Source organism: Lissotriton helveticus, chromosome 9, assembly GCF_964261635.1.
Source record: "Lissotriton helveticus chromosome 9, aLisHel1.1, whole genome shotgun sequence".
Lineage (NCBI taxonomy): Eukaryota > Metazoa > Chordata > Amphibia > Caudata > Salamandridae > Lissotriton > Lissotriton helveticus.
In genome coordinates this window covers 173,821,427-173,845,770 of record NC_136070.1, presented here as the reverse complement: position 1 = coordinate 173,845,770, position 24,344 = coordinate 173,821,427, and the positions used below count along the sequence as shown (strand labels likewise).

The 24,344-nt window shown below is 47.2% G+C and overlaps 1 protein-coding gene across 4 annotated transcripts in view; it reads left to right on the top strand.

The window, feature by feature from the left end:
• POLE2 (DNA polymerase epsilon 2, accessory subunit) overlaps positions 1-24,344 on the top strand; it is a 490,721-nt gene that overhangs the window by 106,028 nt on the left and 360,349 nt on the right. For all 4 annotated transcript variants that reach the window (XM_078659706.1, XM_078659707.1, XM_078659704.1 and 1 more), the window contains one exon: positions 21,781-21,881. In XM_078659706.1, the coding sequence (XP_078515832.1) occupies positions 21,781-21,881 (101 nt within the window). The remainder of the gene's footprint in view (positions 1-21,780; positions 21,882-24,344) is intronic.

The following is a 24,344-nucleotide window of genomic DNA, read 5'->3' as shown; positions in this document are numbered from 1 at the left end:
TTGGAACACATACAGGACCTTGGGTAGCAGGGACATTTTAACTGCTGCCACGCGCTCCAACAACGAAAGCGGTTGTTGCCGCCACCTTCTCAGGTCCCCCTGAATTTGGGCGTACAAATCCGAGCAGTTCTGGCCGACAGTCTGCGTGGTGCTCGGCGTCAAGGTGATTCCCAAATATGGGATTGAAGTGCGAGAAGATAGCCCCCCATATGTCCTGACCTCGCCAGTGGATTTGCGAGCATTACGGGCCAGTGGGAGTATCATGGATTTCCCTATGTTCATTTTGAACCCCGATACTTTTCCGAATGCCTCCAATTCTTTCAGAAAAGCTGGCACGGACCGTGTAGGGTTGTCTAAAGCCGCTAAGATATCGTCGGCGTGTAGGCTGTCTGTGTATGGCTCGCCCCCGGAGGTAATACCAGTAATATCCGGATCGTCCCGTATTCTCTGCGCAAGCGGTTCTATGTATAGCACAAAGAGTAAAGGTGAGAGTGGGCACCCTTGTCTGGTGCCCCGCCGGATGTCAAAGGTTTGTGAGCCAACACCGTTGACGCAAATCACTGCACCCTGTAGAACGCTTTCTCAGCGTCGACAGATAGTAGTACAGCATCGGAGTTATTGAAGTGGGCTTTATCCATTACATGAAAGAGGCGCTTGGTGTTGTCACTGCATTGCCTATTGGGGATGAATCCCGACTGATCGGGCTCTATGATGCCCGGTAAGCACGGTCCTAGTCTTGCCGCCAGAATCCCTGTGAAAAGCTTAAGGTCAAGATTCAGGAAGGATATGGGCCTGTATGCGGCACACTGCGTAGCATCCTTGCCTGGCTTTGGCAATACTATGATGTCGGCCGCGAGCATGTGAGGGGGGATTGAGCCAGGCTCTTGAAAAGAATTAAATAGCTTGGTCAGGAGTGGCGCTAACGGGACAGAATGTGTTATAGAAACCGGCAGAAAAGCCGTCTGGCTATGGTGCTTTCAAAAGCTTTAGGCGCGCTATCGCGGAGACCACTTCCTCTGTCCGAATGGGTGCGTCTAAAGAAGCGGCACCCGCCTCATTAAGTGCTGTGACCGCCGACTCGTTGAGGTAAGCTTCCCCCTTATTGTCTAGAGATGGATCTGCACTGTAGAGCGAGGCATAAAAGGCCCGAAAGGGATCCGCTATTTTCTCATCTTCTTGAAGCGCTTGTCCACCATCGCCCTGGATAGTAGCAATTTTAGACTTTTAGACTCATGCCCTAAGCTTGCTCGCAAGCAAACGCCCGGTTTTATCGCCTTCCACATAATAAGTGTGTTGCAGTCGTGGGGCTGCGTACTCTGCGCAATGTAAATCCAGGCGCCCTGGCCGCCTTTAGCTCCCGCCATATCCTGGGGGCTTTGGTGCGGCTGTGTACTCTCTCTAGTTCCGACACTTGCGTGGAAAGTGACTGCCTCCTTTCCCTACGTTCCCGGGCCTCTGCCGCCACTATTGCTATGAGATCTCCACGCACCACCGCCTTGAGTGCTCCCCATACCGCTGTCACGGGGACGTCAGGTATGTCGTTAAGCGTAATGTATTCAGTGATGCGTGCGTGCAATTGCTGTGTAACCCCTTTTCGATGTAACAAGTCCTCCCGCAAACGCCATCGGCCTCTTTGCGTTTTCGTTTGGGGGACTGTCATTGTGAGTGTGACAGTATCGTGATCTGAGAGTGCAGCTGGGACAATGTCTACGTCTGTTACCACCGCGGCAAGATCGGGGGACCCCATAAAGTGATCCAGCCGAGCATACGTGTGATGCACGTGAGAGTAGAAAGTGTACTTAGTAGCTTGGGAGTATGCCTCCCGCCAGATATCTGAAAGGCCTCTACTAGTCAACCACTGTTTTCCTTCCAGGGACATGGCCCCAGTGGCGCCATAACGGCGACCCGATCTGTCTCTGTCTTGGTCCATCACAAGGTTAAGATCCCCGCCCACTAGCGTGTACCGTGTCTGGTAAGCAAGGACGTCTGACAGGGCCCTGGTAAGGAAGGACTCTTGTCTAGAGTTTGGGACATATACAGACCCGATAACCAGGGACAGGCCCCCCCAGCCGCACATTATAAGCTAGGTGCCTGCCCTTCGATTTTAGCGACCCTGTCCCCTACCTGGCCTTTAAAGTGTCTAGCGAACAGAATGGCGACCTCCGCTTTCTTCTCTGTGGTGGAGGAGTACAGTTGGTGAGGGAAGGCTCTAGAGCGCATTCAATGTCAATCCTTGGAGAGGAGGTGCATTTCCTGTAACAAGCAAATCGAAGCACCCGAGTTGTCCAGGTATGACAGCACAGCTCGCTTATTGACAGGGTTATTAGGCCCTTTTACATTCAGGGTAATGACTTTTAGGGTGGCGTCAGGCATGGCTTCTTCCGCTTTGGGATGTGCAGATTCTTGAGGGAGATGCCCTCTGCTGGAGACTCACATGATCCCCTCTTAAATGTGACACACCTGTCCCCTTCCTGTCCCCCCCAACTCCTCCCCCCCAACTCCACCCCCACCTCCCTCCTTCCCCAACACCACCAACCCTCGACCCCCCCTGTCCAGAACTCCCATACCCTATCCCTCCACCCTCACCCCAACAACAAACCCCCAACATGTGATCATAGTCCCAAGCCTGGAAGTTCGCAACGCAGGCCTGTGGTAAAGTTACCTGGTGGAGCGTGTAGCCTTGGTGACCTCTTCGCCCCCCGCCCGCCTCCCCCCTGAACCCATCGATACTGTAGTGCTTAAGAGTCCTCATCTTTTGATCAGATCAGTCCGTCGGTGATGTATCCCTGGACACCTCCTGGATGGCTAAGGCCCGTTCCTGTGATATTGTGGTGGGGTCTGGTTTCAGGTCTTTGGTAGAAGAACGTCTGCGGCTGACTCTTTGCCACCACCCACTGGTGGATCCCTGAGATGGCCCCAGGGAAGTAGGCCCCTCAACATGTATAATGCCCAGGCGCAGGTGTCCTGAAGCGATATCAGCTGGTGTAGTGTTCCGTTCCATTTGAATATCAGATGAAAGGGATGGCCCCAGGAGTATGGGATCCCCTTGCCTCGCAGGAATTCTGTGACGACTTTGAACGCTTTCCGTTTTTGAAGCGTAATGGCTGACAAGTCCTGGTATAATGCCACTGTGTGCCCCTGATATTGTAGAGGTTGCTTCTGGCGTGCTTCACGAAGGATACTTTCTTTTAGCTGAAAGTCTGGTAAAAAGGCCTGAATATCTGGGGGGGGGGGGGAGCGGGTGCGCGCCGCGCCAACCCTACTCTGTGTGCCCTGCCAATTGTGATGTCAAAGTCCGCAGATTCCCCCAGAACATCACGAAACAGGCCCTGTAGGTATCCGGTAATGTTCCTCCTTCCTCTTTGGATGGGACGCCTCGGACCCGTATGTTGTTGCGTCTAGATCTATTTTCTAGATCCTCCGCGTGTGCCTGCAGATCCACTTGTTGGTCCTTGAGGCAAATGAGTTCTTGCTGGAGCTGTTCAACGTCCTCATTTCTGGTCTGGTCCGCGTCTTCAATGGCCGCCACTCTCTCGCCCAGACAGTCCACGTCCCGGCGTATCTCTCGGACCTCCCCAGCCACCTCCTGCTTTAGCGTGTGGAAGTCTTCTCGCAGGGAGTTGAACAGGGTTTCTAAAAAGGATTTTGTGATGTGCACCTCTCCATCGCCCGGGTCTGTGTGTTGCTTCAGAGCTGCAGGGGAGGGGGCCCTCTGTCTCCCTTTGGTGGGCCTTTGAGGAGCATGTCCGTGAGCGTGTGCTCACTCTTCTTCCTCGTGCCAGCCATGCTCCGTTGCCACTCCAAAGCCCCCTATGCCTCTGCCGGCCGCTTGGAACCTGGCCTCGAGTCTAGATTGTGAGGGAGCATCGCGCAGTGCCCCCAGCCTCTTGTGGGCCTGCCTCTCAGCTTTGCCGCTGCAGTGGTGTCTCTGGCACGCTCTCCTCTACTAGCCCCCGCTCAGTTGCTGCTGGTCCCTTGGGCCCCAAACACTCTCCCTCGCCGCCACAGCTGCTCATCCGCTCAGGGCGTCTGTGATCTCGTCCTGAGTCTTGTGTCTGTGAATGGGGTCCCTTTGAGGAGAGAAGCGCGGACCCAGACAGCGCCTTGGGTGTGTTTTCCTGGGCCTTTTCCGCCCCCCGCGTGAATGGTGCTGTGAGAGGGGGGCTCACTGTGCAAGGCCGGACGCCGCGTCCGCTGGCCGTTGATTGTCTTTTCCGGGGCCTGCTGGTCCCGCAATCTCTCCCTCGGCGGAGAAGGCCTCACCAGATGTTCCCCCGTCGCTGTCCCCGTCAGGGTGGAACCTCTCCCACTGCGGTGAGGCACTGTGTGCTCACTGTGTCGTTTAGTGCAATGGCTGTGCAATGGATCTTAGGCCCGCTTCCTCCTTGCTGACTATCCTGGCTATGTGTGCCCCAGTCCCACGTTCTCATGTGCGGCAGGGCTCCGACGCCAGCTCACCGTTTCTTCGTCGTCAGGTGTCTCTGGGGCTGTGGCGTATGGGCCCCCTGCCTCACTGCTGATGGAGGTTGCTGCTGTGCACGTTTCCCAGGCCGTGCAGCCCCGGCCTCAGTTTCCGCGCTCACGGTCTCCCTGATAAGCCTCTAGCACCCGCCGATCGCTGGCCTACTGCGGGGCCCTTGTCGTTCTGTCGGGCCACCGCCTGGCCCCCCACCACGTCACCCGGGCAGGTGCTGAGTCAGCGTCAGGCTCGGCCTCCTCTGGTGCGGCGTATCGTCCGCAAGGGTGCTATTTTGTTTTCACGGTGGCGGACCTCTGGTGCTTTCTCCCGCTGTGTTTGAGTCCCCGCTCACCTTCAGGGCGGGCCTAATTATCGGTGTCACCGATTGTGTGCGCCCGGTCCCGCTTTCTTTCGTGCTGCAGGGCACCAGCGCCGGCTCACCGCGTCCACGTCGTCCGGTGTCTCGGGGATTCCACTGCTGAGGGCTGCGACTATGCTCGCCTCCACGGCCTTGCGGCCCTGGCCTCAATTTTCACGCCCTTGGACTCGCTGGTAATCCACTGCCAGGCTCCGAACGCGAGCCAACAACCGGATCCCCTCTGCTCCGTCGAGCCGCCGCCTTGCCCCCCAACAAGTCACCAGGGCAGGTGATAAGTCCTCTTCTGCTCAGCGGTACCGCTTAGGCCCCAGTGCCGGGCACGGCTCCGGTTGCTGCGGCGTCCCGTCTGCTAGGGCGCCATTTCGCCTTCACTGCGGCGGACTTTTGGCGATTCTCCTGGCGTCGTTAAAGCCCAGATTTGCATTCAAGACGGGCTCCACGTTCTCCCGCCGCTCCTGGCTGGTAGCGATGTTCCGACGGGGGTGCTTATGCTGAAGTCGGTCGGCGGGGGAAGATCGTGTTGGGAAGCCTACGGGACCCACGTCTTCTCAGGTCACCATCTTGACCACGCCCCCAAAAGCTCTCACTTTTCATAAATATATTGCTAGAGAATGAGGTGGTAGTGCATTGTAATTTACAGACAGTGCATTTTCCTTGGAAAAGGCCACAACTTTTCCCACTGACATGAGTTTTACCGATAAACTATACAGCGTACAAATAGTGTTGGAAATCGGGTTTCAGGAAATATTTATTCTATTCACATCTTTGTTTTCATCTCAATTCTGATTTACAAAAAAAGTGCTTTCCTGACTTTTTAAATTTTGAAATATTTCATGTTCATTTATAAGCTATTTAAATGTTGTGTATTAGAAAAAAAACGGATATTCTATACCTTTTAGTTTCAGACTTTAACATACCCTAGTGTGATTGTCAGAGAGTTAGTACATTTTACAAAATTCTCTAACTTTGCAGTCACAGAAAGTAAAGTAAACACCAGTCTCCAGGATTAAAGTAGCAGTTTGTGAGAAGACATAAGCTGAAATTTAACCTGGGTCTTTGAATGCACAGCAAATGTGATCAGTTAAAAACAAGATTTAAGTGCTTCTTTATTGCTCATTCACGTTCTCTATGAATAGAATACCTGTTTTTTGCCAGTTCGAGCTCTCTCACCTGAGTGAGTGCCACATTTGATCCTCACCCACACTATCTACTCTGTCCTGGCCCCTCACCCCCACTTCACCCATAGGCAGTTGGATAAAAGATCTCCGATAAAGAGCCCCTCTTTGAGGTGAGCCCGTTGGGCATTGCACCGCCTGCCCAACGAGGAGCATTGCCTATGATGAAGCATGACACTCGCAAGGGTGCGTGAGGCCATTATATCCAACAAATTGGATACCCAGGGGTGGTCCTCCATTGAGCATTAGCCCTTATACCTTAGTGACCTTCTCCTCCTTTCTTCCCCTAGGAACAGCCCAGTCATCTCTCTTGCTGTCTTCATATCTGGGGCTACGACTGTGGCCGGACCTTCCATTCTCCTCTCTCTGAATGGTAATCAAAGCCCTACTGGATCACAATTGATCCTTGTCTTCCCCTACCCATTGTTATACACTCTGTTTCATCCCCTGTATTTCTGAGGTGCCTCGCAGTGCAGATGCTGACAACGTGCTTTATTGATTAAATTTGAAAGGTCCTGGACTAATGTTTGGGCTGTTAACATACATTATTGGTGGGGCACAAGTACTTATAACCTGTGCCTATGTATATAAATACATAAATGAAAGGCAACTTGGTTTAGCTCTCTGTAATTCTATATGATATAAATTTCACACCAAGCTTAGACTGTTCAGATCACCTACTATGGGATTCTTAAAAAGACCCTGGGTACATTCTTGACCACCTTGGGTCTTATACACAGGGCTTCCACATTTTGCCAGTATAGTTTTGTTCCATGCTTTATCATCCTGCAGTCCATCTGATATCACTTCTGCCATCATCTCCTTCTTTGCGTAATCTGAGAACCCCTTGCAAATCCATCTCAATGTCGTCACTAATTATACAGCTGTAAATTCACATTATGATTGATGCCACCTATCTTAATTCACATTTTAGTTGTGCTATACTGCCTGAAAGGGTTGTATAATGGAACAACGACCTCTGTAACAACTACAGTCTTATATACACATACACCTATACTCACTCTTAATGTTATAAATTCCCTTTCCACCCAAAAAGCTACACCCACCCCAAACCTTAAAAATTCCTTTTCCGCCCAAAAACCTAAACCCACCCTAAAAATTCCCTTTCAACCAGAAACCCATACCCACCCTACACCCTACAAATTTCCTTATAGTCCCAAAAACCCATATCTACCCTTAACCCTAAAATTACTCTTGCCACCCAGAAACCCATACCCACCTCAAAAATACCCTTGCCACCCAAATACCCATACCCACCCTAAACCCTAAATTTACCATTGCCACCCAAAAAACAATACCCCCTAATCCCCGAAAATTCCCTTGCCACCCAAAGACCCGTGCCCACCCTAAACCCTAAAAATACCCCTGCCACCCAAAATCTCATACCCACACTAAACCCTAAAAATACCAGTTCCACGCAAATACCCATACGCACCCTGAAAATACCCTTGCCACCCAAAAACGCATACCCACCCTAAAACCACCCAAAACCCCATACCCACCCTAATCCAAAAATGCCCTTGCCACCCCAAAACACCCTACCCAATCTAAACCCTAAAATTACCCTTGCCACCCAAAAACCCATACCCACCCTAAACCCTAAAATTACCCTAGCCACCCAAAAATCCATACCCCCCTAAACCCTATATTTACCCTTGCCACCCAAAATACCACACCACCTTAAACCCTAAAGTACGATTGCCACCCAAATATCCATACCTACCCTAAACTCTAAAAATACTCTTGCCACCAAAGCACCCACCCTAAACCCTGTAAATAGCCTTGCCACCCAAAAACCCACACCTACACTAAACCCTAAAAATACCCTTGCCACCCAAATGCCACACCCACCCTAAATCAACACGGAGAAGACAGATGTCCTCGTCTTTAGGAGCCTCCCCTCCCAGCTTGGGATAACTCCTGGTGGCCCACCGCCCTCGGCTACCCTCCCCACCCCTACGCCTGGAACCTCGGCATCATACTCGACTCCTCCCTCAGCATGACCCGACAGATCAACGCCGTCACCTCCACCTGCTTCAACACCCTCCGCATTCACAGCAAGACCTTCAAGTGGATCCCCCAAAGCCTGAAAGACCGTCACCCAAGCACTCATAACAAGTAGACTTGACTACGGAAATGCCCTGTACGCTGGAATCAACACATTCCTGCTACGCAGACTCCAGACCAGCCAGAACACCGCGGCCAGACTCGTCCTTGGCATCCCACAACATGAGTACAGCTCCCTGTCAAAAAGAGAGTAACCTTCAAGCTACTCACCCACACCTACAAATCCTCCACAACACCGGACTCAAATACCTCAACGAAAGAGTCTCCTTCCATGTACCCAAAAGAAACCTCAGTTCCTCCGACCTCACCCTAAATTGCAGTCAAAGCCTGGAACAAGCTACCGGTCAATTGCTGACGCTCCCCTACTCTGCACAGCTACAGGAGGAGCCTCAAGACCTGGTTTTCGGCTGACTCAGAGATGCACCCTCGTTGAGACCCTGACAGGCGAGTAGTGCACTTTAAACCCCCTGATTGATTGATTGAAAGATTGTCTAAGCCATTTTCACTGTTATGATAGAAAAGAAGAGCAAAGACATAACATATGAGGTAATGTTTTACTTTTGCGGATGCTGGGAGTATGCACGAGTGGGAGTGAGACCGAGTGTAGATGTTTGTTGGGTTGGTGAAAGTGTTGATGTTAAGATTGAGAACATTGCCACTAAAAGAACCCTCCCCCCTCTTTCTTTGGAAAGCAAACCAAAGATCATAAGGAACGTTAGCAAACCATAGAATTTATGATTTAGCAAGCACTCTGCTGCTCTATATGAGTTGTAAAACAGACAGTGCTGAAATTTTGAAAAAACAATCTCCATATTCTTCATAGACTCTTGATCAGCCAAACAGGCTGATGTTAAACACCTAGTGGAGCAGAACAGAAAAGCTTGGTTGGGGGCGGGCACAAACATTTTTTTAGATGATGGTTTGTAATTATAACACTCTATTGTGAAGATTGTGGGTCCATTATATCATTTCATGAGCGTCATATGTTAGCTGATTATCTTTATACCTTAGTGCATTATGAATGTGGAGTGAAAAAGCAGATAGTTTTTCATAGCCATTTTTGGAACTACAGTAAAAAAAACAGTTTTATTCATGTTTTTGTACAACACATAATGCCGTAAGCAGTTTCACTGATACCACAGTTGGGGTGTGTTGATATACATCTCACAACATCATCTCACATCATAAGCATGTCAGTTTTATCCACAGTTTATGCAATCCACTGGCAGCCTTTGCAGGACATCACCTGCAGCATGTGCTGCACATGTACAATGCAGGCCACATCACAGTGGTCTTAATGCTCTACCTATCGCACCAATTTATAGGACCAGGATGCACTTGAAAACAGGATTGACAGGACTTTGTTTTTTCCTTTCTCTCTGTTTTTAGACAGTTTAACTGTTGTTCTCTTGAATTGTTCTGGGAGACAGTGCCTTTGGACTGTTTTCCTGCAAGTGTCATTCTTATCCCATTAGCAGTGAAATGCATTTCCATCAAAAAGGCTATTTCTGCCTGTTGCAAATGGGTCCACCCATTTAATCTAAAGGATTTTTCACTTTTTATGAACCCATTTTTTGGACTTTTTACTGTGGGCGAGTATCACCACTTGTCTCACCCACGGTAATCACATGGTAAATGGACTGTACCTGTTTACTGCCAGTGTCCATTTTTTAAGATAAGGATGCAGGTAGTGTAAGGAATCCTTGGCTAATTACACATGAACACACATCTGCACACAGCACCTATGAGATTACTGTTATGCGCAGCCCGGTTGCTGGGCACAAGTAGTCTGGCATAGAGGAGACTCTGCAAGGTTAGATATTGACCTAAGGTAGGTCTTATAAATTTCGTGAGTACTCATTTGGGTGTTTATCTGCAGTGTCACTGTATTATACATATAGGGCGAAATAGTCCTTAGAGTTCAGTTCCACATTCCTTAACCCTACAAAGTCCGGTACTGTATCAAACTGAGGTGAAACATGCATGCCAAGTTCGAATACGCAAGTCCCAAGAACCATTTTCTACTCTGCTGGGCCAAGATAGTTACTCTTCTTCCCAGCAGAGTGAACAGAGGCCTCCCCTCACAAAATAAGTAATTAAAATGCTTCACTCAGCTACTGAGGAGGAAGGGTGGAGAAGAAAATCTGTATTTGTTCATTAGCAGTAACACTGTACCAGGGTTTCTGACAGCCCAGGCCTACTGAAAAAAGGAGGAAGCCCATAACTCTGGAGCCAACACAGGAGCCCCCCCCTTTGAAGCTTTGGTAGGAAAGTCTCTGACAGTGATGTCAGCTAGGGTTAGAGCTGAAGCCTTCAGAGGAGATGTGAACAGAGACCCCTTTTCTGCTGCATCTTGTACCGTCACAGCGTGCTGTGCAGGAGGGTTGGTACAGGGATGTGGAGGGGTGATATGGTACCCTAGGATTGACCAGGGGTGCCTGGCATCTAGAAGTTTCCATCTCCATTTGGAAACTCTCACAAGGAAGAGAAAGAAAGTTTGACACTGGAATTGGACAGCAGCAACACCATGGAAAGCTTGAAGAACAATCCCCTGATGCCCTAATTGTCTAGGGACTCTGTCCACAATTGACCCCAAGACCAGTGGGTCTCTCAAGGATGAATGAGGCTGGTCCCTTACACCTCCTGTCAATCAATCAATCAGGATTTATAAAGCGAGGCTAATCACCCAATAGGGTATTCAGGACCAGTTGGAGAAGACCACGACTTCTGTGCACCAGCAGAAGAAGAGGAGTTCCAGAGACAAAGAAAAGGAGGAAAGCTGGCACAGGGAGCTAGTGGAACCAGCACATTCTTCCCTTTGTAGACTAGAAGGCCTACTAAAAATTTTCCTGGTGGCTAAAGCTAGCAACCAGGAGTAAAATGAGCCCAAAATGTTTGAAATCTGACCTACTGGCCTGAGTAATGATGCTTTGAAGATTTGACATTTGCCCCCATTCTCCCCTCCCCAGCAACAGAGTGCATGGGGCCTTCTGGAGTTCGCACTACTTGCTATTTAATTTGCAAGGGAGGGGGCGGGCCCCCATTCCCCCAAGCCAGCACAACTTTCAGGGGGCCCAGGACTCCCATCGCTGGGACCGAGAACCAAAGAGCTCCTCCTCACTTCCTGTGACTGGGGGGAGCAGGGGTGGGCGAACAGAAACATTGAGGTGTGTGGAGAACTGGCTTGGTCGCGGGAGGCTTGAGGTTTTCGCTGTGGCCCCCACCGTGAAAACCTGCCATAGGGGTGTCCTGCGTGGGACTGGGAACCCCGTTAAATAAAAAGTCAAATATAAGACACATGGCCCTCACGAACCCACAGCGAAGAGCCGCTAATCCAATATTCACTGTTCCGGTGAGGGAGTGCCCCATAATGCCCAGTGGGCTTAATTTGCTTACTAGTCTCTGCCTGGTGGTCCCAGGATGGTAAGGCACCACCAACAAATTAAAGAAGTGTCACGGGGGCTGCAAGAATTGCAGCAGCCCCCAGAAGTGAATTTAAAAATTGACCCTAAGTTTCTCGTATTTTGGAATCCTTTTCCCCTTCTCGCCCTATATGCTATTTCTACATTATTTAAAGTATTTTGAAGGCTGGAACCTTTGTTCTGCAGGTTGGAAGTAAAGAGGCCTTCAGTTGTTGGTTCTGTGGATGCATGCTATGTGACCTAAAGGTGTTAAACAAAGACACAGACATGTTATGTTCTTTTTAAATGCTTTATTACCAATATATGGTTAACAGTGATTTCTGATAAATATTGCAATGCTTTATTGTCAATAATGACTGCATTTAAACATTGATGATGATTATGGTGATATAATGATTGTTAGAAATAGGATTCCTGGTTGGCTGAGGTATGCACCTAGGCTATGTAGAAACCACCGCTCTAGTCAGTGTAAGCTAGATACACACTAAAAGATAACCCGTGCTCACCCTCTAGTAGCTTAGTACAGAGCAGTCAGGCAGGCAAAGTGTAAAGTATTTGTGCAACACACACACAGTAACACAATGAACACACCACAGAAAGACTCCACACAGGTTTAGAAAAAGAGAGTATATTTATCTGAGCAAGATAAGACCAAAACGACAAAAATCCAATCGGTAAAAGTGGAGCTATGAATTTTTAAACATTAAAGCTAAAATAGTGCTTAGAAGTCACTAGCGGTCAAAAGGTCACTTGAGGTTGTAAGGGACCAGTGCTAATCCAAAGTTCAGGCCGGGTACAGGTCCCAGACAGTTCCCCTCTGAAGAAATACCTTGGCTGGAGCAAGATTTGATGTCAAGAGCCTACTGCTTCATTGTCCAGCCGTGCAAAGGGTTTCCCATGTTGCCTTCGAGCTCTGTTAAAGTGAATGCAATTCATCATTGTCGAGCCGCGCAGGCTGTGGATCTGCTATCGTTGGGCAACCTCTGCGTCAGCGTCAAAGGGCAATGCAGTGGAATTTCTCACGCAGTCGATTCATTGCGTCGTTTTTTTATGAAAGCAGCTTAGGCAAGTGTACAACTAACAGAATGCAGAGTCCAGCAGCACCAGCAGAATTGCAGGAAGTATTTTGTGTTCCTCAGACTTCAGCCAGACCTTGAGGATCACTTGGAGGGAAGGCAGAGTCCAACTCTCCCCCCAGCAGATTCAGGGAGCCACAGTCGGCAAGCAGAAAAGCTTTCCTTCAAGAAAAGCAGCCTATTTGAGTCCTTTAAGCAGCACAGCAGTCCTTCTGATAGAGGTTCAGTTCACGATTCAGAGGTGTCTTATTTCAGGAGGGTCAGAGACCCAGGACTTATACCCAAAAACGCCTTTGATGTAAGGGGTGACTTCAAAGCAGCTCTCTGACATGCACAAGGATCCCTTTCAACCCGGTCCTGTCTGGCAGTGTAACCCTGAGGCGTAAATTAGTGCCTTGTGTGCTATGTTATGTTATGTTAGGAATATTTATAAAGCGCCTGGCTACCCGTAGGCATCCCAGCGCTAGCAGATGCACTAGACTGTTAAAAACAGCCTAATATGTGGGGTTTTAAAAAAAAAACATGTTTTCAAGAATTTGGACAGGACACTGCCTATTGAAGTGTGTCAGCCCCTCCAGTTTCTCCATGCCCAGGAAGACCCACCAGAATGCAGATGAGTGCTCAAAATGCAGATGAGCCTCACCTTACTGTGTTTGTGGTTTTCTAGAAGGAATGCACAATGTGCATCTGTCACCCAGCACAGACGTGTATTGCACATAGGCTGCAAAGCACACAGTTATAAGCACAGAGAAATGTCCACTTTTTTAAAAGTCAGTATAGAACAATGAGGTATTCCAGTTTTGTGCAGAACCTAGGGATTGAAATTTAAGGGAACAGTGGTTCTGCCACCAGTTTGCTTAAACGAAGCATAAGATCATTCAATCAATTCTATCTCTCTTTTAAGATGAGACCAACATTCACTGTTAACTTAAATCCAAACCAAAAGAAAAACTCATGTGTTCTATTTTCACAATATGATTTTATAGTAAATTATTATAAGTTTGTGTAATCAATTTAAACACATATATGTACACACTTGAGTTAATGACGTGAAGTGACACACAAAAATTACATATATATTTACATATCACAACATATTATATACATGACACATGAACATATATTCCAAAAACAAAGAAACACAGTGTACGGTTCTTGAAAAGAAAGTATCAACCCAGTATGAGGTTTCTCCTATTATTTTTCAATTATTCTGGGTGATCATAAACACTTGACATTAAAGCTTAGACATTTTGACCCTTGGGCTTAATGAGGATATTGTACTCGTCTGTATGGGGTCTTCTTCAGGACTAGATAATAGATCTGTGTGTGGCCTTAAAATAGGTTCCACCCTTGTATATATTCAGCACGGCAACTTGTACTCATGCGAAGACGGATGCCTTCAGGTCACTCAATAGGGTTTAATCTGTGGCAAAGCTTTCCTCCGGTGTAAAACGCACGAGATTCCATGGATGCATTTCCTTATATTTCAAGAGATTGCCTGTTGGGGCCTCCCGCCTCCAAATACAAACTTTACAATGGTATCCAAGGCTGATTAATCGCCTTTGGATACTTCTTGGGCTTTCTATCCTCCAAAATGGGGAAGCTATTCCCCCCCAAGGCGAGATAATAATACTAATCCAAACGTATGGAATATGACATATGGATTTACTAATACACTACTTCAACAAAGGCAGGCCGAATGCGTTAGTCATGGCAGACTCCCAAGTAACAATAAAATGAGTAAAATAGGCAAAGTAAAGTGCAATCAATATATATATATATATATGATATATATATATAGGGCTCAATTTTGTTGGTTTATGTGGTCTGCTGTCCCCTAGCAGGTTGCCATGATAACGAATATTCTTATGCCCATTCAAGGCTCAATTATGTGTGTTCTTTACCCACAATGTTTTTTTTCAATTGCTGTGATATGATTTAAATGAATGACGAATTAATTATTTTACTGATTGTTTACTGCAGTATATACAATGAACTGTTGATAATTGAGTTAATACATAATTGAGAAAGAGAACATTAATTCTTCCTCTTTTTTGAAAGATATTGTTTACAATCTGGTTTAAACAAACGAATGGGGTAAAAGGAGAAACGAATTTCCCCCCTTTTATCGCTCATGGCACCTCTATGTATATTTATGTTTTGAGTCTGTCTACCATGTCTATTGGGTTTGACCCGGAAACCCTTAATGTGCACCGGATATAATTATAGTTTTTGCAATGCACTTTGTAAACCAGTCGAAAAAGGCGCACAAGCTGAAACGCATCCTGTGGAATTCTCGGTGAATAAAAACGAACCGAGTACCTTGTTGCGTGCAGTCCCTTCATTTGCGCTGTGAAATTGGGTTTAAGCCAGATATATATCTGCCGGCTGTAAAGAAGTGAGTATCTACGAAGGAATGATGGAAGGGCCACGTTGAGAGGCCCGCCGCGACTGGAGAGATAAACACGGACACAGCCAGGGTCTGCGTAGAGGAATCCCCCGTGCACTTCGTGCTGATGAGTGTTTCTTGGAGGACATAATTGAAGGAAACTAACCAGGGTGGTAGCGGAATTGACTTCTGAAAGACGCTGCAGCCGGTAAAATCCAAGCCACAAAATGGAACTTTTCCTGACAAAGGCATTCTGTATACAGGACCTGCGGTTGAAACTAAGGTTTAATTTTACCAAAAACTGCATTGAAGCACCAAGTAGATAAAAAATGAACAGTAAGGGTAGATTCTGGGTACTGTGGTCCGAGCACTACAGTTAAAGACCTTTGGGAAACAGCACAGTGTTGGGAAACAGGTATGATGAAAATACATTATTTTCAAGGAACTTTCCTGATGGGATTAAAAAGTACTTACCAACACTGCGGGGAAAAAAAGCAAATCATATATGTATTTGAACACCTATTGTCACTTTAAATCGAACTGGTGGACATGAGTCCCTCTTCAGTGTTTGGAACTACGTTTTTAAAATGCTAACAAACCCATCCTAAGTAATGTTGCATATGATTAATCCTCGAGGGAGGCGAATCGCGTCATGCCCGAATTGTCTCCATTAAAGAAAGTGAACAGCACGGTTGGGGTGGCCTGTCTCGAGTTACTATTTATAGCTTGTATTTTGTGATATATATATTGTGATATATATATATATATGTCAAAAAGAAGCAAAGTTTATCTTGCGCTCTTGGTCAGTAAGGCAAAGGAACCCAAATGTTGATTTTGCAGTTTATTACACAACGCGTTTCAGATTTACAGCCTTGCTCACGTGTAACCCAACACAAACAAGTCCGGCATTAAGTAAAGGGAGATGCATCGTCATGGTACATCAACATAAAAATGGGACTGAAAAATTCAACAGAAAATCCATGGCAGACATATTGAAGTGGTCAGTATCATCAACAGTATTGAACAACAATAGGAAACCTATACTAGCAGCGAGAAAGGTGTAACGTTATGCTCTCAAACAAAAGTTTAGGTAAAATACAAATGTTTAGGTAAGATACAAATAGTAAATAGTATTTGTTCCTGAATAACTATTCTGTTCGACATAGTTAAACCTAGGTGGTATTGACATAAGTGCTCGTTGCGTGAAAAATATCACGATTTTGGGACTAATAGATTAGGACACTTGTCAATACTTTCTAACACTATCTAGCAATGACAGATTGTGGTACTGCGAAAATTATACTTTTCCAAAACACCTTGAATTGGATTGATAATTATATTCTGATGGTCTTTATCCTGTAACTCATGTTCTGGTCATCAACTGCTCTATATATATTTTTCACGCAACAAGCACTTGTGTCAATACCACCTAGGTTTAACTATGTCGAACAGAATAGTTATTCAGGAACAAATACTATTTACTATTTGTATCTTACCTAAACATTTGTATTTTACCTAAACTTTTGTTTGAGAGCATAACGTTACACCTTTCTCGCTGCTAGTATAGGTTTACTATTGTTGTTCAATACTGTTGATGATACTGACCACTTCAATATGTCTGCCATGGATTTTCTGTTGAATTTTTCAGTCCCATTTTTATGTTGATGTACCATGACGATGCATCTCCCTTTACTTAATGCCGGACTTGTTTGTGTTGGGTTACACGTGAGCAAGGCTGTAAAGCTGAAACGCGTTGTGTAATAAACTGCAAAATCAACATTTGGGTTCCTTTGCCTTACTGACCGAGAGCGCAAGATAAACTTTGCTTCTTTTTGACGGATTAATTCACCGGACTGCTTCGCCGGTATTTGCGCCAACTTTCATGGGTCCCAGCACTCCGGAAGAGGCGCGTTTTCTCTGTGGATATAGATATATATATATATATATATATCAATGCAATAAAAGGAATAACGAGGAAAAGAATAGTAAAGAATACCAAGACTAGAAAGAAATTAGTAAAGAATTTAGTAGGAACACCTCACGACTGAGTCTTAATCCACATCTTGCCAACCAAGCTGAGGGGGGTCCGGTACTGCAGCCAGGCAAGACTTCAGTCAGGACACAAAGTTCCCACCCGCGCACAGCAATACGTCTATTCTGTGGTGAACTTCTGTCTGGCCCCCAGAGGTCCCTCGCTTTAATACTGTTTGAAGAAAAAACGAAGCTTCTAGAAAGCCTCGCCCCTTCTCATCGGAGAAAACAAGGCTGGCTAGTACCAGTCCGCGTCAAGGTTAAAACAGTGGCTGGCCAAGCCCTTGTATTTTGGCTTCGAGGCGGAGTTTGTACATTCCATCAATAATATCCAGTTTGCTCTGGTCTGTGAGGTTCTGCGAAAAACAAATGAGGAGCAAAACAGGCCCTCCCCACCTTGTGAAGCTCAGAAAATAGTGACAGTCGAGAAAATGGAGTCAGATATGCAAACGCGGTCATGCACCCAAAGAAGCTTCAAACAAAGCAGAATTAGTGCAAGATGACGTGAGACCATGTCAAAGCCAATAGCAAGCACTGCTGTAAAGCAAGATAAAGTTAAAGAGCCAGATTGACATGAAGCCATATCAAAGTCGACAATAAGGGTTCATATCGAAGAGTACTGCTCTACTCTGTAACTATTCTCACTAGGCAGGCATATGCAACATTGCTCTACATTAAGGCAAGAGTACGATAACACGCTAATATCTGTCTAAGATGGTGATAGTTGACGGTCATCATGGGTTTTCATCTGCCGTCGACCCTGGAGAATGGATGGTAGTGTTGGACCTGCAAGACTCATATTTCCATATCCCGTTCTGCCGGCCCACAGGCGTTACCTGCGGTTCACAGTAGGCCACGAGCACTTTCAGTTTACCGTGCTCACCTTCGGGCCTACCAGCACCCCTCGGGTGTTCACGAAAGTGATGGAGGTGGTCGCAGCTCATCTGCGCAGATCAGAGGTTGCAGTCTTCCCCTATCTCGACGACTGGTTGTTGAAGGCGGGCTCGCCCCAGGCAGTCATTTGCTGGGGTTCTCCATCAATGTGCCGAAGTCGCACCTGATTCCCTCTCAGAAGCTCCTGTTCATCAGAGCGGTTCTGGACTCGGCGCAATTTACGGGTTTATCCTCCTGAGCTGCGAGTCTGGGATATTCAGGCTATGATTGCGATCTTTCAGCCTCTATCCCGGGTTTTGGTTAGGATGACCCTCCGGCTCCTGGACCTGATGGCCTCTTCCATCCTGCTAGTGGACCATGCCAGATGGCATATGCTGGCTCTGCAGTGGGACCTGAAGTTCCAGTGGGCACAGCATCAGGGCAACCTGTCCGATAACGTCCAGATCTCGGAGGGCACTGCATGACAATTGCAGTGGTGGCTCACGAAGCGCGATTGGGTCAATGGCAGATCCCTCTCCCTTCCCCATCCGGAGCACACAGTTGTGACGGACGCGTCCCTTCTGGGATGGGGCGGCCACATGGGAGAGGCAGAGATCAGAGGCCTCTGGTTGCTGGTGGAGTTCGGGCTCCACATCAACCTTCTGGAGCTTTCCTTCCCTCTGTCCGGGGTAGAGTGGTGCAGGTGTTCACGGACAACACCACCGCCATGTGGTACTGCAACAAACTGGGCGGGGTGGGGTCGTGGACCCTATGTCAGGAGGCTCTGCGCCTCTGGACTTGGCTGGAAAACCAGGGCATTTCCCTGGTGGTTAAACACTTGGCAGGTTCTCTAAACGCCAGGGCGGACAAACTCAGCTGCCGGTGCATGATGGATCAATAATGGCGTCTGAACTCTGACTGGTCTCTTTCAGCAGTGGGGAGAGCTTTGGTTAGATCTATTTGCCACCGAAGAGAACGCGCCATGTCATCAGTTATGCGCGTTGGAATTTCCAAGGCGGCACTCGCTAGGCGACGCTTTTCGTCGCAAGTGGAGTTGCGGTCTACTATACGCCTTTCCGCCTATACCACTTCTACCCAGAGTGCTGAAGAAGATCAAGTGCGACCGGGCCCAAGACATTCTTGTGGCTCCGGACTAGGCTCGAAGAGTATGGTATCCCGAGCTACTCAGCATTGCCATCGATCCCCCGATTCGACTGCCTCTTCGGGAGTATCTTCTTTCGCAGCACCAGGGGACGGTCCTCCACCCGAACCTGTCCAGCCTCCAGCTCCTTGCGTGGAGATTGAGCGGCGGCAGTGGACGTCTTTTGACCTGCCTCCCGAAGTTTGTAATGTAATCTTGGCGGCCAGGCGGCCCTCCACTAAGACTGTATATGCCTGCAGGTGGAATACGTTTGTGGCATGGTGCACAGCAAAGGCTGTGGATCCCCTTTTTGCCCTTCTTTCAGAGGTTCTTCTATTCTTACTTTCTTTGGCCCAGAAGGGCTCTGCTCTGGGCACTATCAAGTGCTATCTCATTTCAGCCTTTTAACTTCTGCCAGATCAGCCTTCCCTTTTCAAGTCCCCTGTTGTAAGTAGTTTCTTAAAAGGCATTACTCCTCTTTTTACTCCTGTTCCTTTCATAATGCCTCAGTGGGACGTGGTTCTGACATATCTGATGTGTGCTCCCTTTGAGCCACTTCACAACTGTCCTCCTCATCTTCTCATTTTAAAGACTGCTTTCCTGGTTGCCATCACCTCTTCCAGAAGAGTGCGTGAGCTCCAGGCTTTTTCTTCTAAACCTCCTTTTCTCTCTGTCCATCTGGACAAAGTTGTTCTAAGGACTTGTCCATCTTTTCTCCCAAAGGTTGTCACTGCCTTTCACATCGGGCAGACCATCACTTTGCCCCTTTCTTTCCGCCTCCGCATCCCTCGATAGAGGAAGACAGGCTCCACCGTCTGGACCCCAAATGTTACTGCCTGGACAGTCCAGTCTGGAGAGACGGCTTCTTTGGCCGTTCTGTTCGCCAGGACTTTCTGGTGTGTTCTTGGTTCGCAGACCCACCACCGGGGTTGGTATTGCTGGTGTATCTATTCTAAGGTAAGGAATCTATCACTACGTGTTTCTTTCAGGTGCACAAGTTACTTACCTTCGGTACGATCTATCTGTAGGAAACATTAGTAGTGATAGATTCCTTACCGCCCCACCCATCCTCCCTGTTCTGTGAACTGATTTCTAGGGTTAAGGTCATCCCTTTCATGGTCCTAGTTTCAAGACACCAGTGGTCAGCATCTTGCATGGCTCTGTGGTCCTGGCGCAGAAAGTCGTGTACAGAACTAACGTCAGCGCCCGAGGGCGGCGTCTAAGTAGCTGCCACGACATCATCCCGGCGATCACAACGCCTACGACTGATACGGAGCCGCACAATGCCACCTTCCGACACGCAGGGGTACTGCTGACGAAAACTTTCGGGATCCAGTCTGATGCCTGGGGGTAATTCTAAGGTAAGGAATCTATCACTACAAATGTTTCTTACAGATATATTGTTACCGAAGGTAAGTAACTTGTGCATTAACCCTTTGGATGCGCCGGATGGCTCCCGGCCGTCCAACGCTACGGGTGGCGTGTGCGTCGGACTGCCCGGAGCCGTCCGAATTGCGCACGCATGAAATTTTCCGGCACTGCGGAAAAAGTTTGCGCCCATCCAAAGGGTTAATGACCTGGTCTGACTTACTGTGCTGCTTTCTAGATAGGTGACCTTGTGCCTCTAATCACACTTACACCTAGGGTACCTGGTTGCATTTCCACCTAATGAGGCCCCTCTGCATTCTTACCTGGAAAAGGGCAAACAATGAAGCTTGGAAGCTCGGATTGAAACCAGATTTACTGATTAGACAGTGTGCATTTCAGATCCTTTATGGGTATTGCATTCTTTCTCCATTATGCCCTGATGACAATTTTATTAGGGACTCAAGAGGCAAGTCAATTGACTTGTGCCTCCTGTACAAGGCCTTTTTATTGTTATAGATAAAGCAACATTAAGGTCTATTAAACACATGCAAGAGAGGTCTTTTTTACAGTGTACATCCTGAACTAAACTATTTCAAGGTGCTCTCAAATGTGATGATGACGGAAAACGGGGCATAGGGAAGAAAAGTAATTGCTCAGGGTCAAACAGCTTGGTCAAGCTGGAAAGCTGTGATTAAAGCAGAGTCCTTGTGTCAGGGTCACGCCACTAGTTTCCCTGGCCCAACAAAAGCTTCTGACTCTGCTAAGAAGAGTCAGAAGCTTTCAAAATCGCATTTGTTTCTATTAGATGGGTCAACAGCAGTGGAAACACCCCTCTTGGTAGAACAGGTACACCGTGGGTGGAAACAGTGCAAGCTTCCATCCTTCAGAGGACAGGTATAGGTTAGCATCTGCACAAGCGTCTTCCACTGCATGACCGGTACAAATCGGATAGTAGCAGTGCAAGCTTTACTTCCTCACAGAACAGGAACAGTATGGCATTAGCAAATCAAGTTTCCATCCCTCTCCTATAGAGGGCAATAAGTGCAATTTTCCCTTTCCAGCTGAACAGATTCTGCAGGGAAAACTAATTCAGGATGTACAGTTCAGGCATGAATGAAACGTTACAGATGGATCTCTGTACCAAGGTAGTGATAGAGGTAGAGCAGTTCCCAATGCTAAAGGGCAGCTATTTAGGGAGGACCCTGAACACACCTTGTCACAAACTAGTGCATGCTTCTTTTCACCGGTTGATGTTTTTTTTAAAGTGTGTGCTCTTTGAGAAAATGTGGATAAAATGCAGAGTAATCTATGAGAAGGGTCTTTTGTTTTCTATTCTGAATTGAAATAGTGTTTTTTTATGTTTTTCTTTTTGATTGTAGTGAAGGCAGTAGATATCTGACAGAAATTCTGCAATCGGTCAATGAAGTGGAACTTGAAGATGTGATCGACAGCATCATCGATGCTGTTGAGAAGCAGCCGTGTAAGTAACTTGCTTAGTTGCAGTAAAAAGCTAATTTGTACTTGACTATTTTGAGTGTGGTTGTGTCCTGTATCATTACCATTCCTCATGCATGTAGTGTGTGTGGTGCAGATATCACTGCATGCCTGTCTGTTTGGCCTTGATCCTCATCCGGCCATCAGCTGGTGTAGTTCCTTAGCGTTCTAATTCTCCCCACTTGATTTCTTCCTCATTCCACTTGTAGTTGGTTCATCATGTAAAGCAATCACTATCATTACAATAAATCATAACAAGAAAAAGCTCAACACTGTAAAGCATTATAATAAATGCACAATAGGGATCCCTTTTTTTTAGGTCGGGCTTCGGACAGCTTTAGAATTTTTTTTTTTATACCATATATTTTATTATTACGTTTGCATGATACATACCAGGCCATGGTCCAAAGGATACAGTTTGAAGACCTCGTATGGCTGCATAAACGTACAATTGAAAAAGATTTTACTACTGCAAAGCCTGCAGGAACAGTAACAAACCCAGTGCGCAGTAAGTCCCAGATCCCACAAATCTATATTGGTCCAATTGGATAAACATTCCGAAAGTTTCAGTTGATAATCCGGATTGCTCAATGGTCAGTAACATTGGAGGAGTGTGCCCTGTCGGGCATCTAAAGGTAGAAGGGAGGTGGGGTTAACTCTATGCCCCGATATTCCGCCCCTCTTAACCATATTTTCCTATGCTGTTGGGGCAGCCCCGAGCTTGAAACACCGCAATCTCAGCACTCATGCAGTCGTCAATGGCCTTTTTCCACCTGCCGATCGTCGGGGGGGACGTACCATTCCATGCCTGTGCAATATCCCGTTTAGCAATGGTAACAGCTAAAAATAACAAGTGTTGCATGTACCGGTTCCCACCTATCCCATCAGTACTATGCAACAAGAGTAATCTCGGATCTAGTGAGAGATCCCACAACAGCACCTCGCCCAGACATGCCACAATCCTCCCCCAGAATGGCTGCAGTGCTGAGCAGGCCCAGACAGTATGTATAAAAGTCCCTTCCTCTATCCCACATCTCAGACATAAGGAGGACTGAATGACGCCCTTCTTCCAAAGACGGGACCTTGTATAGTATATATGGTGTATATATTTAAATTGCGTGAGACGAAAGCGTGATGACACCGCGTGGGCTAGCCAAGGCCCAGTCATCATCGGTCATATCTGGTATGTCTGCTAACCAAGCACGTCTAGTCTTGTGTAGGGTTGTGGAAGTGTGTGTATTCAGCATTTGGTAAATCTGGCGGATCTTATGGTCGCCTAAATCACCCATTAATAAACGTCCCTCCAAAGATGAAGTTCTGGCAAAATTCTCAGTTGTCTGAAGTAGGGGAGTTAGAGCATGCCGCAGCTGGAGATACTTCAAATTGAGATTTGTGTAGCTGAAACTCTGTCTGTAGCTGTTGGAATGACTTTAAGGTGGTATCTCACATTACGTCACCATACGTGGATATTTCCACTAAGTCTCACCCTTGAAATACCACTAATGCTGATACCGAGCGGACATGTATACCATGCCACAGTGGGGTTGCCTGAGTCAGACGACCATGCCAACCCATCTGTTTAACTGCATATCTCCCAAGCCGGATCATTGTGCCGCTGGCTGGGGGTAGTAAGTCCAAGTTCTATGTGCTATACAGGAGTTGAAGGAGGGGGATACCCTCCATTGCCATATGTTCTAGTGCATACGCTGGATCCGTTGGCGAGTTATACCACCACTCATTACAGTTAACAAGTGGGAGACAGCGTAGTAAGCATACACATCCGCAATCCCACCTTAATATGTTGACTGGGTACACATACTCAAAGCAATACATACATACATCGCCGCCATTCCAGATAAATTTGTTAAGGATGGAGTTGATTTGTGCGAACAAAGTTTGCGGTATAGCATATGGGAAATCTTGACGTCTATAAAGTATTTTGGGCAGTGAGACCATTTTAAAAATTGCTGAGTGCCCATCCAATGAGAGCGAGCGGGGAGACCATATTGCAGTTTCCTCCTTAAGGCTCGTGGTGAGTGGGTTAATATTGTGTGTCCAGGAAATGTTTGGGCAGGGCGACATAAAAATACTGAGATACATAAATCCTGTAGTAGCGCAAGATAACTGCTCTGCCCATGATTCCCACACACCGGAAACAATATGGTATTTTGGTATTTGGTATTTGTTAGGTGCGTATTTCACCCTTGGGTCTCATATCGCCGGCAGATCCTAAGAGAAGACAGACGAGGGGACTAGGCACAACTAGAAAAACCCGGTTTTCAGGGTTTTTCGGAACCTCTGATGATCAGGTTCCAGTCTGAGGTGTAGAGGCGTAGAGGCAAAGAGTTCCACGTTTCAGGGGCAATTTTAGAGAAAGATCTGTCCCCATTCCTTACTGTTCGGACTTTTGGAACTGTTAGGAGATGCTTACTGGTAGAGCGAAGGGTCC